General features: G+C 36.4%; 2 protein-coding genes across 7 annotated transcripts; one reads left to right on the top strand and one right to left on the bottom strand.

Annotated features, from left to right (window-relative positions):
* Window positions 1-60: 60 nt before the first annotated feature.
* Window positions 61-2,564, bottom strand: LOC131951074 (glyoxylate reductase/hydroxypyruvate reductase). Of its 3 annotated transcripts, none has more exons than XM_059313348.1 (4): window positions 2,245-2,564; window positions 1,925-2,097; window positions 1,234-1,404; window positions 61-916 (listed from the first exon to the last, which is right to left on the bottom strand). In XM_059313348.1, exons 2-4 carry the CDS (start codon window positions 2,067-2,069, stop codon window positions 321-323), a joined length of 912 nt encoding a protein of 303 aa, XP_059169331.1. In that variant the 5' UTR covers window positions 2,070-2,097; window positions 2,245-2,564; the 3' UTR covers window positions 61-320. The 3 variants fall into 3 exon arrangements, with proteins under 3 accessions (XP_059169331.1, XP_059169332.1, XP_059169330.1); XM_059313349.1 differs by having other exon boundaries at window positions 2,444-2,564; XM_059313347.1 differs by having other exon boundaries at window positions 1,925-2,564.
* Window positions 2,353-17,192, top strand: LOC131951073 (N-acetylglucosamine-6-phosphate deacetylase). 4 transcript variants are annotated; one of them, XM_059313346.1, is made up of 10 exons: window positions 2,353-2,365; window positions 3,796-4,023; window positions 5,178-5,314; window positions 12,701-12,755; window positions 13,274-13,483; window positions 13,931-14,019; window positions 14,584-14,728; window positions 15,334-15,463; window positions 16,001-16,047; window positions 16,474-17,192. In XM_059313346.1, the coding sequence occupies exons 2-10, from the start codon at window positions 3,804-3,806 to the stop codon at window positions 16,650-16,652; spliced, it is 1,212 nt and encodes a 403-aa protein (XP_059169329.1). In that variant the 5' UTR covers window positions 2,353-2,365; window positions 3,796-3,803; the 3' UTR covers window positions 16,653-17,192. The 4 variants fall into 4 exon arrangements, with proteins under 4 accessions (XP_059169329.1, XP_059169328.1, XP_059169326.1 ...); XM_059313345.1 differs by lacking the exon at window positions 2,353-2,365 and adding an exon at window positions 2,546-2,571; XM_059313343.1 differs by lacking the exon at window positions 2,353-2,365 and adding an exon at window positions 2,653-2,816.
* The last annotated feature ends 22 nt before the right edge of the window (window positions 17,193-17,214 follow it).

Below are 17,214 nucleotides of genomic sequence, written 5' to 3'. Positions count from 1 at the left end.
TCAATGTGCACAAATAAGAACTTACATTTTATAAACAGTAAAAGTTTATTAAATTAACGTGAAATTTAAAAAAAAAAAATTTTTAAGTGCTCTCAACTACTTTTATACTTACTTTATAAAATATCCTGGTCTATTTGTACTTGTCTATTTATAGTTTTTACAATACTGGACAACATCCAGTTTCTTTTGCAACAATATTGAGTATAAATGATGCATAAACAGATGAAAAGTATCCTACTAATGCCCATTGTTTGTTTTCCTATAATCTACCTTTCAATGCACAATTTGATTTATTAATTTAATACTAGTTTTATAAAATCCTATTTAAGCTGGCTAGGCATAGGTTCCCCTTTCAACCCAGCCAATAGATTTCTTGCAGCAAGCACAGCCATTGCCTCCCTTGTACTGTGTGTTGCACTGGCAATGTGTGGTAGTACAATACAGTTTTTCAGCTTCAGTAAAGGACTATTAGTAGGCAAAGGTTCTGGTGAGGTAACATCCAATCCCGCTGCTCCGATTTCTCCAGATTTTAAAGCCTCATACAGATCTTTCTGATTGACAATGCCCCCTCTGCTGCTGTTTACAAAAACCGCTGTGTTTTTCATTTTTTTAAAAGCTGCAGCGTTGAACATTTCTTTTGTTTCAGGGGTCAGTGCACAACATGCTATAACAAAGTCAGACTTTGTAAGAAGTTCGTCGAAGCTTGTATATTGTGCATTTGCTTCTTCAGCTTCAGATTTTTCTGACCTACCACTGTATAGAATTCTAGCCACACCAAACGGCTTCAAGCACTTGGCGACCGCAATGCCGATTCTTCCTAGACCCACAATGCCGACAGTTGCTCCATCCAAACCAGGACCACAAAGCCACATGGGTTTCCAGGCACCCCATTCTCCACTTTCTACCGCATGCATACCTATGGAAAAGTTTAATAAATATGATTTAACCAACTTGAAATGTAAACTACAATTTTAGATTGATAGGTGTTGATTCTAACAATGAAATTGAAAAAAAAATATTTTTATTGTACGCATATACTAGATTTATTAAAACATTTATTATCTTGAAGTATTTAAAGATTGCTATAGTATATGTAAAAATGGCAAATTTATAAGTACCTGAAACCATATAGCAGTGATGTGTGCTGCTTCTATTTAAAACTAAAACTCTGGAGGAGTTGGGGATGGCATTGAAAAAACCATATGCACCAGAAGTAATAACTTTTAAATTAACCTTCTTTGAATCTCCGTGAAGCTGCAAGTAGCAAACCAACAGTAAGTTCTGCAGTGGCATTAGTCAAAATTCCTGGTGTGTACCCAACAAGTATATTTCGCTTTGCACATTCTTTTAAATCGATATGGTCAAACCCAACAGACATGGTAGAGATGACTTTAAGACTTGGTCCTGTGGATAAGAAAATTACAAGTATGATGTCCCAACTAAAATCATTGCTAGCTAATAGATTCTAGTGATTGTTACTTTTCTTTTAAGGTAGTGGAGCAGATATGTTATGGCTTGAACTCAACTCCAACAAAGTAAAATGCTAATTTTCTATGTTTGGTTTATGAATAAAGTAGGCCTGGACCTTGAAGTAGTACCAGATTTTTTATTTATAAATACATTTATAATTAAGCTCCAATAATTTAAAAAAGTTATTCCTGCTCCAATGCTCAAGTTAGATAACCATGGTTTGTTTTACATACATTTTATTACATAGGCCTATATTTTTTATAGGCCTAGATCCTATACTATACAATATAAACTAATATAAACTCATTAAGTTAATAGGCCTATAGAAATATAGATTTCTATTTCATCAAGGGGGGGGGGGGGGTTGTGAGGACATTCTTTCCTCTAATCCCCCCCCCCCAGTTAAAGAAATAATGAATATTCATTTAATAAGAATTTTAATATCCTACATCACCTGCCCTATCTAACAACTCCGAGTCGATGCTATCGGTAAGCAAACACAAAAGGCCATCAACGCCTGCAACGGATTGCAAATAAAGTTTTCGTGGAGCTGGTTCGTCTGAATCCCAAGTTGTAATATCGCATTCTGCAGCAAGCATAGCTTTCCCTTTCTCTGGAATACGTCTGCTGATGAAAACATTTGGCCTAATTTGACTCATTCTAGATCTAGCTCTAGCAGCTACACAGCAGCTTTTAGTTATAGCCAGCAGATTACACAAATGGCTTCGTAAAATATACATAGAGTCTAGATCTTAGAGATAATGAAGCTGTTACTGTGATGCGTGTTTCAATGACTGTAAAAAAAAACAACAACTGATCCGTTAGTGCGGGCGTACGGTTAGTGGTTAGTGTGTGCCCTGCTTCAGTACTACAGTAGGTCAGAAAGAAGCATCAGGTCAGTTGGTGTAATAATAATACTACTCTACTAGATTCTAGTATCTACTAGTCACTAGATTCTAACTTCACTAAGTACTTGGGCACTAGATTCTAGCTAGGGCGATAAAATCAGTTAGGATCTAGAGATCTAGAATCTAGATCTAACTAGAAGTCTACTTGAATCACTATCGATTCGATAATCGATCGTTTTTTCTTGACAGAAAAGTAAGGGGAAGTAACTGTAAATAGTTAAAATAATTCCTTTTCAATTACCTTCAATTCTATATTTAGAGATCATGTGACACACAATCCAGTGATAAACAATACCAGCAAGAGAACTAGATCTGGATCAAGTTCTGTGTAAAGATCTGATAAGAGATTACTAGTCTAGATTTACTTGTCTTAGTGCAACTTATCATTCAGTCTAGGTCAAGAAAAGCATTCGCCAAAAAAAATAAATTAATAATCTAGTACGTGTGCATTTTGCTATTGAATAATATTAATAAATTCTAAATATATAGAGTCTAATTGGTTTTTTTAGTTTTAGGCCTAGATCTAGACTAGAATTCTAGATCTAGTGTAGATCTAGATCTAGACTCTAGATCTAGGATTTTAAAAATATTTTTAATAATTTTATTATTTTTATTTTATTTCTCAAGAAAGTTTCGACTCTACGGTTCTAGACTTAAGCTCTAGACTAGAGAAGAGTACTTATTAATTATTCAATTTTTCAATAGAAATGTAATGTTAAATGTAATAAATGACCTTGTCACACTCTTGTGACCCTTTCTAGTAAACTTTCTACAACTACTAACTAACTACTAGTAACTAGTACTAAGTGTAACTAAGTAACTACTAAAAGGTAAAACTCAGCAACTCTGTATTCTGTGCTGCAATATTCAATATATTACATTTTATTACATACTAGCGTAACAGTCCTGCATCATGGTGCTCACTGGGGAGCCCAGGGCGTGTATCACATTTAAAAAATTAACATAGGCGCCATAATGCTCACTAGGGAGCCTGGGAAGAGTTTCTTCCAGGCATCTCTTCGGGGAGGCTACCCGAAGAAAGTCAACCACCCCCACCCCCCCGAACGAGATGGAATTTATATAGTAAGCATATACTTTTACTAGTCTCCGCCCCACCCCAAAAGTTTCTAGTGCCCCCCCCCCCCCTGGAAGTGCTGGTGTGCCGCCGCTCTGAAATTAAAAATTTTCTTTTGCAGAAACCTTCTTAGGAGCATTCTCAATAGCTCCGAAAGTTTTATGGCTGAAAGATGCAGCAATGCATAAAGGACAAACAAACACATTAAATACTAAATGTTGGAGTGTTGGGGCATTGATTTAAATGTGATCAGAAATATGGCTGGAAAAAAAAAGACTTTTAAAGTTAATTTTTTCATGGCTTTTGTTTTGTGATTAATTTGTGTATGTGTGTGTACCCCAGGTGTAATCATGTCACAGTCATCACCAACTAGTGCCGGGTACCTCTACCAATACACCAACTGTCACATTTTAAGAGGAGGCAAAATAATCAGAGAGGATTTGTGGATCAGAGATGGGAAAATCATGGATCCGGAAATTCTTTTCTATGTAGAAAAAGTCAACGCTGATAAGAAGATAGATTGCAAGAACATGATAATCTCACCTGGATTTATTGATGTGCAGTTGAACGGTGAGTATTATACATGGATTTTTCTATTGCCTATTTTTATAAAGAAGAGACTGCATGTTCGGCCAGTGTAGCACATGACTGCTAACTATAAAGTCTTGAGTTTCAAATCTTGGACTTGTTGAGTCTGTATGATGTCCCATAGCTCAACCATAGATAGTAATGGTGGCTGAATATTGAACTCATTACACTATCCATTTATGTGCTGAGTCACTGAAACAGATGAATTCCATTTTATCCGCCCTGCATGATAAAAGGCATAAAATGAAGCACTTACTTTTACTTTTTATTTTTTAAAGAGTAAAAAAAAATATTTTAAATTATACTGATGGTCAATATAGTAGGTGAGTTCATCGGTTTATCTGATCTTTGCATATGAAGGGAATTGGTGTTCTGCACTATGCCCATCATCATCATCATCATCATTCCTTTGTGGCCCCTGGGGAGCAAAGGGCTGCAACCACACATCTCCATCGGACTCGGTTTTGGGCTGCCCCCTTTGTCTGTGCCCATGTGTGCCCAGCTGCTTTCGCCTCCAACCGTTCTTCTCCAGCCACTATATATATTTATTTTACCATACTCAAGGCAAGGACTAAACAAAGTTGAAAGAATTCTAGAACATACTGTATACCCAAGCCCAGGGACCTTACCAGATGCGTCATGACTGTATACCCAAGCCCAGGGACCTTACCAGATGCGTCATGCGTAGCGACTCTTCCTGGGGACAAACTTTCAATTTCTGATTTGCACCCCCCTCAAACTGTTGATTTGCACCCCTCCTTCAAACTTTTGATTTACACCCCCCCCCCCCCCTCGAACTTTTGATTTGCAGGCCCCCCCCCCCCCTCAAACTTTCAATTTGCACCCCCCCCCTCAAATTTTTCTCTATATATTTTACTATTTTTTGCCTTGGTGTCACCCCCCTAAATGGTGTCACCCGGTGCGGTCAGCACCCCCCCCGTCCCCCCTCGCTACGCCTCTGCTAGAGACTATTGGGTTAGCCACCTGGTGTTTGACCACTCAACCAGGTATATTCCACTTAAAGCGACAACTCATCCAAACCAATAATTCTTTCATTGAAAGATTGATTTTTGTTTTTTAAATACATGAATGTAATTGGAAGTAATGTCCCCTTTGTTTATTCTCTCTGATCCTAGGTGGATATGGGTATGACTTTTCCACTGATGTAAACCTAGAAGAAGGAATTGAGAAAGTTGCTCATGGCCTCTTATCACAAGGGGTCACTTCTTTCTGCCCAACTATCATTACATCTCCTCCAGATTTTTATCATAAGGTTTGTAGGCCAAGATTTGTATTTAGAAATATTTCACATTGTTATAGAACATTTAGAAGGTATTGCTCTGCCTTTAGCTGTGCAATCAGGGCCGGCGCTACCTATAAGGAGAACTAGGTGGTCGCCTGGGGCGCCATCCTTAAGTGGGTGCAAAAATGTGTAATCGCAATAATCGAAAAGTACTTAATAATTAATAACTTTGATTATCTTTTATAAACTAAAGAAAAGGTAATATACAAAGGTGTAGCAATCTATTTCGGTGCCCGGGACGAACTATTAATTTTGCACCCCCACCTCCAAATTAGGCCAATATAGGCCTACATTTATTCGCGTTGGTGAAAATGCACCTCACCTATCTAATTTGGAAAAGTCGGGGCGCTTTTTACCAGTCACTTTGCCTTTTTATTTTGGTTTCACATAATTGATGTAGAAAAAGATTAAATAAGTCTGTAATTTAAATTTCGAACATTTATGGCTGTTGATTTAGTGAACGCTCCAGGGCATGACAGGGCGTTCCAAAACACGTGCAATTTTGGTTTTTAATAGAGCTTGTAAGTCTCATTTTCTCTGATATTTTGAATTAGAAATCTAATGTAATGACGGGGTGTTCAAGGTATCGTATTTTTTATTTGGCAGTTGTTGTGTAGTTGTGTAGTAGAGAAATGAAAATGTAGGTGATGAAGTATCGTTGTTCTGGAGTCCGGGAGTATCGGCCCTTGCGATATTAAGGTATCAAAGTGTGTTGACTGTTATCTTATATTAGAAGGTCCAGTTAAATCGTTGTTGGTTGGGAGTATTGATATGAGTTGTGAATGTATTAGAGTTTGAGTATATCGACTGGTCGAGTTTAACGTAAGTTAGATGATTTCAATTCAGGATGGAACGCACTTCAAAAAAGGCATCTTTTAGCTGAAAAATCTTGAGTTTTTTTAGGAGTCTATATTATTTTGTATAAATATACATGGTATTATATTATTTATATAGGCTGGAAGTTATAACTAACCATACACTTTCTATTTTCATATTATTATTTTTTAATATTTAAACATTTATTGCAATTTCTTAAACAGTACCTGTATTTGATTTTTTTTTAATTGTATATTTATTTTGGGGATCCAAAAGTAAGTACTTTTATGGCTATTTTGGGAAGAACATAGTTGTTGTTGTTGTTGTTTTGGGGTTTAAAGTCCGCTTTCAAACTTACGTTTATATCGCAGACTATTTTTGGTGGTTAGTTCGTGGTTTTTGTGTATATACAGTTTGGTTTCATTTGTTTTCCTTTCATTTTTGGGTGTAGTTTTTTTATTGTGCGGGATTTGTATTTTGTTATTGGGTGAATATTATTTTATCTTTACAGCTTATTAGACTGATTCTTCGGTTTTGTGCACATATTTTTTTACCAGGCTAAGCAGAGTGGATGGGGCGTCCATAGCCAGTAATGTTTCTGTTGTTAGTAATGTGTTTTTGTTTATCTGGAAGTAGTTGATGAGTTCTTTTCTTTGATTGTTGTATGCCTTACAGTGTATTAGGTAGTGGTCTATTGTGTTTATTTCATTGCAGGTGTGGCACCATTTCTTTGTGTGAATGAAGGAGGCTGAACCTAGACGCAGCCTTGTAATTTTTTTATTAATGGGTGGCCGTTGGTCTTCTGTAACTTGCAGTCTCCCGTCGGGTGGACGTAGTATGTTGTGGGCATGCCTACCCTTGTCGCTTGCGTTCCATTTTTGAATCCATTCTTCTTTTATTTGTTTCTTTATAGTAGCCTTCATTTCGGAATAGCCTATTCCCGTTTTCACAATAGCTCTGGATTCCACTCCCTTTTTAGCAGCTTTGTCGGCATACTCGTTACCTTGTATGCCGATATGGGAGGGAATCCAGATCATTTGCACCGAGCGACCCCTTTGTTTCCACTCGGAGCATTTATGAAGAATTTCTTCTGCAATGTCGTCCCTGCAGCATTCTCCCCCTTTAATGGCCTGTAATGCTGACAGGGAGTCTGATAATATGCTGATGCTGGTATGTGGGGTTGTTGGGGCGTACTCGAGGGCCATAAGGATGGCCGTTAGTTCGGCAGTGAAAATGGAGGCGCCGTCTGTCAACCTAAAGCTTTTGGAGTGGTTGAGGTGGGGGATGTGGAACCCTGCTCCCACTTTCTCGTTTATTTTCGATCCGTCTGTGTAGATGGTTAGGCTATTGGTTGTTATCCTTTCTATCTCATTTGAAGCCTCAATACGGGCCATTACTGGGTCCTCTTTTTTATTTATCTGATTGTGCAGGTCTGTGTGTAATGATGGGGATGTCAGTTCCCATGGGGGGACTATAGGTTTGTGGATGACTAAGTTTTGATCCGCGATTGAGGTTTGGTTGCAGGATTCCAGTTCCCCCGGTGTTTTCCAGCTGGCGGGGGGGCTGAATTTCCCAATGGGGATTCCCCATGCCCTGGGTAGCACTGGTAGGAAGGCCGCTGAGGTTGGGTGGTTTTGATGTTTTACTTTGGCCCAGTAGTTTAGCCTGAGTTCCTTCCTGCGGAGTGAGAGGGGGATTACTCCCAGGAGGACCTCTAGGGCTTCTTTGGAGGTACTACTATTACAACCGGCAATTATGTTAAGGGCCTGGTTCTGTATTTTGTCGAGGGTTTTTTTTGTGTAGTTTGAGGCCGAGTCATAGACTATGCTGGCATAGTCTATTTTGCCCCTTACAAATGATTTGTAGAAGGTTAACAGGCACTCAGTCCTGGCACCCCAGCTGTGACCTTTTAGGTATCTCATCATATTGAGCATACCCTTGCAGCTTTGTGCTATGCCTTCTATATGTGTGTTCCAGGTCAGCATGGGGTCAAGAGTGACTCCTAGGAACCTTGTGGCCTGGGCTATTTTTATGACTGTATTGTTAATTTTTAGTGAGACCTGTTTGGTGATGGTGCGTGATTTTTTGTGAGTGAAGACCATTCCTACCGTTTTGGATGCGTTTATCTTGAAACCCCATTGGTTCATCCACTCCATCATTTTATCCAACTGAGCCTGTAACTCCCTTTTAATTTTCGTAATGGACTTGCCTGACCGCCATGTGGAGGAGTCGTCAGCATATTGGGACAGGGAGTTCTTTACGTCCGTGAATTCACTATCTAGGTCGTTCACCATGATGGAGAACAGTGTGGGGGCAATGACCGATCCCTGGGGTATTCCATTTTCTAGCTTGTATGTGTTGGAATATTGGTCGTTTACCCTGACCTGCATCATTCTGTCTGATAGAAAGTCTGTTATATAACTAAGTAGGGGGCCTCCTATTCCTAATTTTTTAATTTTGTGGGTTATCGCCCATGTCCAGCAGGTGTCGTAGGCTTTGGCCACGTCGAGAAAAATGGCTACTGTGTGTTCCCTTTTTTTGGTGGCAGCCTTGACGTCGCTTTCCAGTCGAAGTATCTGGTCCACTGTACTTCGATTTTTTCTGAAGCCTGACTGGTTAAGACTCAGTAAATTATTTTTTTCTAGGAAGAAGTTTAGTCTTGTGTTGACAACTGTTTCCAGAACTTTTCCTAGATGAGACGTCAGGGATATGGGCCGATACGACTCTGCTTCGTGTGGGGATTTATCTGGTTTAAGGATGGGAATTATTGTGGCTAGTTTCCATTTTACTGGGATTTTTCCTGAGCTCCAGATAAGGTTAAAAAGGTCGGCTATGATAAGAATTGTTTCTAATGGCAGCTTTTTAATTAATTCATAGCTAAGTATGTCTGTGCCTGAAGCAGTGTTCTTTTTTTTGTTTATAGCGTTTTTAATTTCTTGTACTGTAATGGACACGAGCGAGAAAACTCTCAAAGGTATTTGAGAGGTGTATAAATTAGTTTAAAAATCAGGCACAGCGTAGTTACAATTGATATGGTTATAAAATCCTGTCTGTCTGGTTTATTTCGGACTTTACTAAAGATTGGGTCTATTTGATGTTTTAAAAATTTTCGGTAACTAATTGAAAATTTAAAAACAAGCCAAAACAATTTGGTTTTCACGTGTAATGGCGACATAAACAATGGCATCCTGCTATTGGATAGGCCGACATTGATTTTATTGTACACATTATAAGCTAAAAATAGAAAACTAGGTCATGGGCCTTTTTAATTTGCATTGTTATTTAAAAACTTGATCTGCAAAGTTTTGTAAACAAATAGTTATCGATCACTAAGTTACTGTACAGCCAATCAATATTTGTCTTACGAAAGTGAAACATCCGGTTTTAACTTAGGCTTGATGAAAATAAATAGAAATGTAGCCTTAAACTCAACAAATTATTTTCAAGTTCTCTGGATTTGCAACTTTTATAGCATTTATTCTAAAAATATAAAATTTCTAAATTAATTTTAGGCTTAAGTTTTTATTTTTTATTTTTTTTTTACGGTCTAAATCTAAAAAGCACGTTTTTATTCCATGTCAACAATATTATGGAAGGAATCTCGTCAACTCGCTCGCCTCCATTGGAGCGTTGAGGTAATCGGCGTGGCCTGTGTGAGCGCTCCGGTCCTCCAGGTTATTTTTCATTCTTTCTCTTCTGTCTGTCTCGGCTTTACCAAGGCTTTCGTCTGAGCTAACCTGGTGGAAGTGTTTAGCTAGAACTTCGGCCTTCTCTTTATCTGTTGTTGCAAGCTCGGGCCGTTTTATGGCTGGCATTATTTTTTTTGTTGAGGTCCCTTGTATAGCCTTCATCTTCCTCCAGATGTCTGTGATGTGGCTGGATGGGCCTATAGATTGGCAAAATTTTCTCCAATGGGTTTCTTTTTCCGCCCTGATGGTAGCATTGGCTGCGTTTCTACTGGCTCTGTACGTTTCCTTATTTTCCCTAGTCTTGTTTCTCCTGAACTTTCTAAGGGACTTTTTGGTTGCATTCACCGCCTGTTGGCACTTTTCGTTCCACCAGGGGACTGGGTTTCTATTTTTGGGTGGGCTGCTGTGGCGGCTCAGTGACCCGGTTAGGTATTCCGGCATATTTCTGTTTGGGATGTGTTTTATGGCTATATTGAGGATGTTGTGGGTTAGGGATTCGGCATACTTATCGACGTCATTGTCCTTGATACTGTCTAGGCGGAGATGTTTGATCTCTGAGATGAAAGCCGGCCAGTTTGCTTTTTTATAAGAGAAGGATGGTTTGGAGCAGGTTGAGCTTCTGACGGGCCTGGCTTCGATGGTAATTATAATGGGTAGGTGGTCTGTCGGGCTTGACTCTTCTACGCTCCACTGTGCGTTAGGGCAATTCTCTGTCGTGAAACAGAGGTCTATGGCGGAGTCTTCCTGGCCGATTTTTGGACTGACCCAGGTTAATGTACCATCGTTTAGTATTGCGAGGCTATTTTTGTCGGCGAATTCCACCAGTTTTTTCCCAGCTAAAGTATTTTTCCTGCTCCCCCACATATTGTGGTGTGCATTGAAGTCGCCGACAATTATTGTTTGATCGATCAACCTTTTTTCTATTTGTGTGAGGTCTGTGTCGTTTAATTTCCCTTTTGGACAGTACAGGTTGATTAGTTTGAGATGTCCTTCTTTGTACTTTATAGTTACTTCGATTCCTTCTAGGTTTTCCGTTCTGTAGCTTTCCCAGTCTATTATGTTACTATTCTCCTGTACTAGGATAGCTACCCCACCTCCTTTATCTTCAGTTCTGTCGTTCCTCAGTACTGTGTAACCTGGACATCTAAACTTATCCTTAGGTTTTAGCAGTGTTTCCTGTAGGGCGAATATTGGGTGGTTTGTGTTGTGTTTTTGGATGACGGAGTGTATGTTCTGTTTAATTCCCCTACAGTTCCATTGGATTATTTTTGTTGTTTCTGCCATTCTTGTGGTGTGAGGTTTACTATTGATTTGGTAGCTAAGCTTGTTTATTTGTTGTCCTTACTGCTGGCAGGGGTTTTTCTTTCAGGGACCCTCATAAGTTTATCCCTGGTTTTGCTAAGAATTTCTCCTGGGGATGACTTATTTGCACTCTCCTGGGGGCGGAGGGTTTGTTTGACCTGTGCGAACAATTCTTTTACTGTTTGTAGGGTGTCTTCATTTGACTTTCTCAGGTCTGCCATCTCGGTGACGTCTTTGTGGATGCGCGCCTCAATTTCTAGTAGATCTTTTTTAAGTTCAACTATTTTTTCCGTCTCCCGGCTCACCTTCTCTTCCACCATTTTCTTTAGGGAGGTAATCTGAGCCTCCTGTTCTTTTACTTTTTGTTTCAGGGTGAGTACTTCTTGCTCTAGGGAGCTGGAGTTTGGAGGTATGGGAGGTTTGGTTACCAACCTCTGTTGTTTGGCGGCTTCCGCGTAGCTGATTTTAAGAACATAGTAAAATATATGTCATTGATATTGACTAGAAGTATGTTATAATAAAGCTACTGTGTTTATTCTTTCAAACAACCTACAGTTTAGTAGTCAATTTGTAAAATACATTCTTTTGACAAGGTTACATAATTAATATAAAAAAATAGGTATAATGATTATGTAGTTAAAATTTAAAGAGTTTTATTGTGTTTTTCAACCTTGTCTTAGTTACATTTGGTTAATTTAGCAATTCTTGTGAAAGTTATTTCCCTTGAATAAAATTTAAGTATTAGGATTTCCAAATAAGAGTTAATTAGCTGCTATGTAAAATAGACATTCAATAGAATGTTATTATGCTTTTACACTGGAATGGGAGGAATTAGTACAAGCTTTTGTGATGAAGGAGGAAAGTAAAATTTGATTTTGATATCTACATTTAACGTTTATGCAATTTATAATAAATTAATATGTCATTTTTAATTAATTGTTTTTATAAGTTTTGCTTAGGGCGCTAAATAACTTGGCGCGGGCACTGAGTGCAATGATGTAGTTGAATGGTAGCTCTTATGTGCACAGAGACAGCAAAATAGGGAACAGGGGGACATAATGCTGACCACACAATCCCTTTATATGTTTGGTTCAAAGAAACAGAAAAACACTTCTTCATCTGCCGCATGAACTATTAGATCTTAAAGCGTAATTTAAAAAAAATACCTAGTTAGTTATCTTTACTAATGAGACATACAAAGGGATTTGATGATTTTTTTAAAGTGTTAATGTAGCTATAGGGGCCTAATTATTTTACTCACCATTTAATTTTTTTAAATGGAAGAGTTCCTCAGTTGAAGAAACATGCTGAATTTCCTACACACAGATTATGTTTCTTAGAAATATTCTGAATAAAGTTTTATTATGTTTGAGATGTAGGCAATGAGTACAACAAAATAGCTGGAGTTACAATCTATATTGTAGCTCTTCAAGTCAAAGGTTCATTTAGAATTCAAATGACAGATTTAAGTATTTTTTTTACGATCAGGGAAGTACACAATTTTGGAATGGCAATTTTTTTTTAGTATAAAATTGTTTTACTCTTTTAGGTTCTCCCACGTATCAAGAAATGTAATGGCAGCAAGAAAGGAGCTGGTGTTCTAGGTAGGTCTGTGTCTTTAAATTACAGTGTTCAAAGAACTTTTAAGCCAGTGTACGCAGTTTTATGCTCATGATGAAATCAGAAAATTATCTGGAAATCATGTCATTAACGTATTAAAGGGGGCCAGGAATCTTTGTAGCATGCCCTTTATTTCTGAGAATTGAGCTGGTCAGTCTTAAGTTCCCTCAGTAACATCAACTTAATCTGGCAGATTAAACTGTTGACTGTCATATCTTTAAAAGGTAACTCTGGGTGGTTTTTTACTAACAGAATCATCCATCAAAAGAGTTGTCTTTAAACAACAAAATTTGGCTTGATTAGAATTTTTTTTTAGAAACTCCTTCCATTTTTACATTAAAGGCAAGTATGTAGTTAGAATCTTAAAACAATCTAGACATAAGATGTAGTGTCAAACAAAAAAGACTTGTATTAGTCAAATAAATTGAAGAAAAAAAAGTACTTACTTTAATTGTTTTAATTTATTGTTAAGCTAATAATTTGATTACTTTAATTCATTTAGGTGTACATGTGGAAGGACCTTTCATCTGTGTGGAAAGAATAGGAGCCCACCCTAAGCAGTGTGTTAGAGATTATGAAAATGGCTTCTCAGATGTTCTTGAGACCTATGGAGATCTGACCAACATTGCAATAGTTACCTTGGCACCAGAAAAAAAGAACTCAATGGAAGTGATAGAAGAATTCTGCAAAAGGGGAATTGTTGTTTCTGTTGGTTAGTAAATTATATCTTTATTCATTGTCCACCTTAGGCCTAAATATGAGTCTTCCTTGTTTATATTGTTGATATAATATAATCAGATGTTGTTCAGATTAGATTTTTTCTTATTCTGGTACAAGAATTAGATCAGTGTATGTTAAAGTTTGTTGATATGAAAACCTAATAAAATTATACTAAAAAAATGCATTTCTTAAAGTTGAAGACCTCAAAATATGAGCATAAAATGTTCTGACTAATACAAGTCTTAAGAAAAAAAAAGTAGTCGAAAAATCTTACAATATATAATTCTTTGAGATGGGAATAGTTGTTTGAATCTAGAAGCTTCTAGAAAAATTAAATTCTGTCTTCTCAGATTCCCTTTGTTCATTCATGCTATGTAATAAAATGTATGTTTTCTTTAAAAAAAATTTAAAAAATAAATTTAAATAAACATTTTTCCAGGTCATTCAAATGCTAATTTGGTTGAAGGAGAAGAAGCCGTTAGATCAGGTGCCAGATTTATAACACATCTTTTCAATGCTATGCTTCCAGTAAGTATATTCCCAGTTTAGCATATAGGCTTTTTTTTTTTCTGTTGGAGATTTTTCACAGCTTATTAAATAAACACAAAATATATAACCTAAATAATAAACAAAATACTTAGACTCTATAATGACGTTCTTGACAACAGACAGAATAAAGAGTGAAGAAAGAGTAAAATAAAATGCTTTTTAGAGCAGTGGATTTGCATCTTTAAACCAAAGTTTAGGAACTGCTTGGCCAGATAACTGTTGTGAAAATATTAATAATTAATCCTAAAATGGCACTTAACATGACCTCAGAGAAAAAATGAAAAGTACTTACAAATATATTTGACAAATACTCTTTTTGTGGTTATACAATTTAGTTGTGTATTTTCTTTTCTAAAAAGAAATATGCATGCTTGAAAAAGTTCAACTTCTAGAGTAAGCAAAGGTATACTCTCCCTCCTAACCATGCACCCCCCACCCCAGTATTTATTAAAAATAAATATTTTTCTTCTTTTATTTGACAATAGACAAATTGGGAATATGAAAATAAGTAAACAATCCTGACATTAATTTTTTTGTTTTCAGTTTCATCATCGTGATCCTCATCTTGTTGGATTGCTAACTAGCGAGAAACTCCCTCGCAACAGGAGAGTGTTTTATGGTATTATTGCAGACGGCATCCACACCCACCCTGCAGCACTTCGTATAGCCCACAGAGTTCACCCTCAAGGTAGTTCATCAAAATATAATTGTTTCATTATGTTTTTGAATATCAATAACTCAAGCTACGTCTTTTTTAGTAGCTTCAATGGTTAAACTTTAGTGTTTGTTAAATTGTTGAAAGGTTTTATTAGGAAGCACAAAGTGTTTCCTTCAATGTCCACTGGGTATTTTACAATGAAATTCACATCTTCAATTCAGTTATATCTGATGAAGCCATGAAGGAATAACTGGTTGAAAAACTAAGCATATAAAAGAAAAACAAGCTTTTATGAAACATAACCTTACATTTCCATAATGATAATTTTTCATGATATGACCTTTATAAAAAATATACTAGGGCAGCTAACAATTCTAAGAACCCAATACAGCAAATAGTGCTATCTGAACTTTGTTTTCATTAAACTCATACATTGCTATAAATCAATAGCACATGTTTATCTTTGAGTTTCCTCCATTTTAGCTGAAAATAGATAAGTAAGTTGTTTTTATGATCGTTTTTTTTTCTGCCAAAACCCTGATGTGTTTATTATAAAAAGGATTAAAATCTAAAAGTGATAAAACTGAATTTAGACATCCAAATGTATTGAAGAAGAAAAAACCTGGTATATTTAGGTACAGTGCTTGTGACAGATGCTATTCAAGCCATGGGCTTACCTGATGGTACCTACCCTTTTGGTGAACAAACTATTGTTGTAGAGGGCAAGAGATCTTACATCAAAGGGACCAATACATTAGCTGGCAGGTTAGTTCATAGCTAATTAAAGCTTGTAAGTTTTTAGAATACAAAACTAGGATCATCATCATTTCCCGTTTGTGCCCAAGACACATGGAGCAGATGATGTAGAGTTCATCTGCTTCAGAGACCTCTGCATATGAAAGGATAGCTTGGTCAGCATTATGCCCAGCTACTTTTGTTTACCTAATGTGAGTTAGGTACCCATCAGAGCTGGATGGACTCAGGGACGTTCCACTAATTTGAACCTGGATTCGAACTTGAGACTCTCGGATTAGGAGTCGAGCTCTCTGCTGCTAAGCCATGCTGTCCCCCAAAACTAGGATGCTTATTAGATTTTAATTTTATATAGATTTATATATAAGTGTTCAAAAATCACAAGTACTTAGTAACTTTGAGTTATTATTCTATTATTCAAATCTCAATGTACCATATGAGTTGTCATTAAAAAATAATGTTAATTTGTACTCTTTTAATATCATGTAGTTTACATTTTTGTTTACTTATGACTTCATTGTAATAATTTTTAAAATTCTTTTCCTTTAGCACTGCAACATTAGACCATTGTGTGAGGTTATTTGCCAAACAAACAGGTAATGTTAATTATAATAATCTGCATAAGAATCATTGTTTTAGGTAAATGTCAATACATCTTTATAAAGTATTTTTTTATAAGACAGAAATTATCTAACAGCATGGGATCTTAATCTTATATACTTAAAACAAAATGTATCTTTTAATTAAATATGGTCTTAACCAATTTTGATCATAATATAAATTATACAACTGGCTAAAACATAAATTGTTCAATTTTAAAAACTTTTTAAAACTTAATTTTTTAATTAAATTGAAGTAATATGCACAAATAAACATATCAGACTTTCAATTTCACATTATCTAAAAAAAAATCATTGAAAGAATCTTTATGCTATTATAATAACACCTGGTTGTTAAAGCATTAAAACTGTTACAAACCAAATATTTGTTTTCTTACTATTACCTGATTCACTTTTTTGAAGATTGTGGCATTGAAAAAGCTTTAGAGGCAGCCTCTCTTCATCCAGCTCAACTGATGGGGATTGAAGACAAGAAAGGAACATTGGACTTTGGCACAGATGCTGACTTTATTATGTTGGATGATAGTTTAAACGTCAAGGCGACATACATTGCTGGGGAATGTGTGTACACAGCCCCATAAAACCATTGACATCATACAAATATCACATGTTCAAACTTCCATTTTTCTATCATGTCCAATACAAATTCACTCAGGACTTCTCTGTCAAAGATTTTTTTACTATATTAATGTTATAAAAACAAGGCATTATTCTTGTCCATTGTATAAAGAAGTTTTTGTAATATTCTTTTAAAAAATTTCTTTTCTTCATTTCTATAACCAGGATGAACTGCATAATCTCCGTTTGCATTTAAAAAAATTTAGACTTGTGATTTAATTGATTGTAGTTAATGTGAACAATCAGGTAAACATTTCCGTGTGTATTTATTGTTAGCTATAATAATTGAACATGCATAAATAATATATATGTATATAAAATATTTACTGGCTCCCCCCCCCCCCCCTTATTTGCACGCAATTCATGGATCTATCTTTGTATTAGTTTTATAGGTAGTTGTCAACAATGACATTTTAAATAATTCCAAATGTAACCTCAAATGTGTCCAATATTGAACCCAGGATCTTGATGGACCGAAATGAAAAGATGGATATTTGTCAGATTCACCCCCCCCCCCCCCCCCCC

This window comes from Physella acuta, unplaced genomic scaffold (genome assembly GCF_028476545.2).
Source record: "Physella acuta isolate Inbredline_101_S28 unplaced genomic scaffold, ASM2847654v3 ptg000797l, whole genome shotgun sequence".
Lineage (NCBI taxonomy): Eukaryota > Metazoa > Mollusca > Gastropoda > Physidae > Physella > Physella acuta.
The sequence above is the reverse complement of the archived record's forward strand: the minus strand, read 5'-3'. Positions and strand labels throughout refer to the sequence as shown.

Coding starts and splice junctions, on each gene's coding strand:
- LOC131951074 (XM_059313347.1), bottom strand. CDS start 2,210: ATGTATATTTTACGAAGCCATTTGTGTAATCTGCTGGCTATAACTAAA. Junction 1,405..1,924: donor GGAGTTGTTAGATAGGGCAG/GTGATGTAGGAT, acceptor TCTTATCCACAG/GACCAAGTCTTAAAGTCATC. Junction 917..1,233: donor TTCACGGAGATTCAAAGAAG/GTTAATTTAAAA, acceptor ACTTTTCCATAG/GTATGCATGCGGTAGAAAGT.
- LOC131951073 (XM_059313346.1), top strand. CDS start 3,804: ATGTCACAGTCATCACCAACTAGTGCCGGGTACCTCTACCAATACACC. Junction 12,756..13,273: donor GAAAGGAGCTGGTGTTCTAG/GTAGGTCTGTGT, acceptor TAATTCATTTAG/GTGTACATGTGGAAGGACCT. Junction 16,048..16,473: donor GTTATTTGCCAAACAAACAG/GTAATGTTAATT, acceptor ACTTTTTTGAAG/ATTGTGGCATTGAAAAAGCT.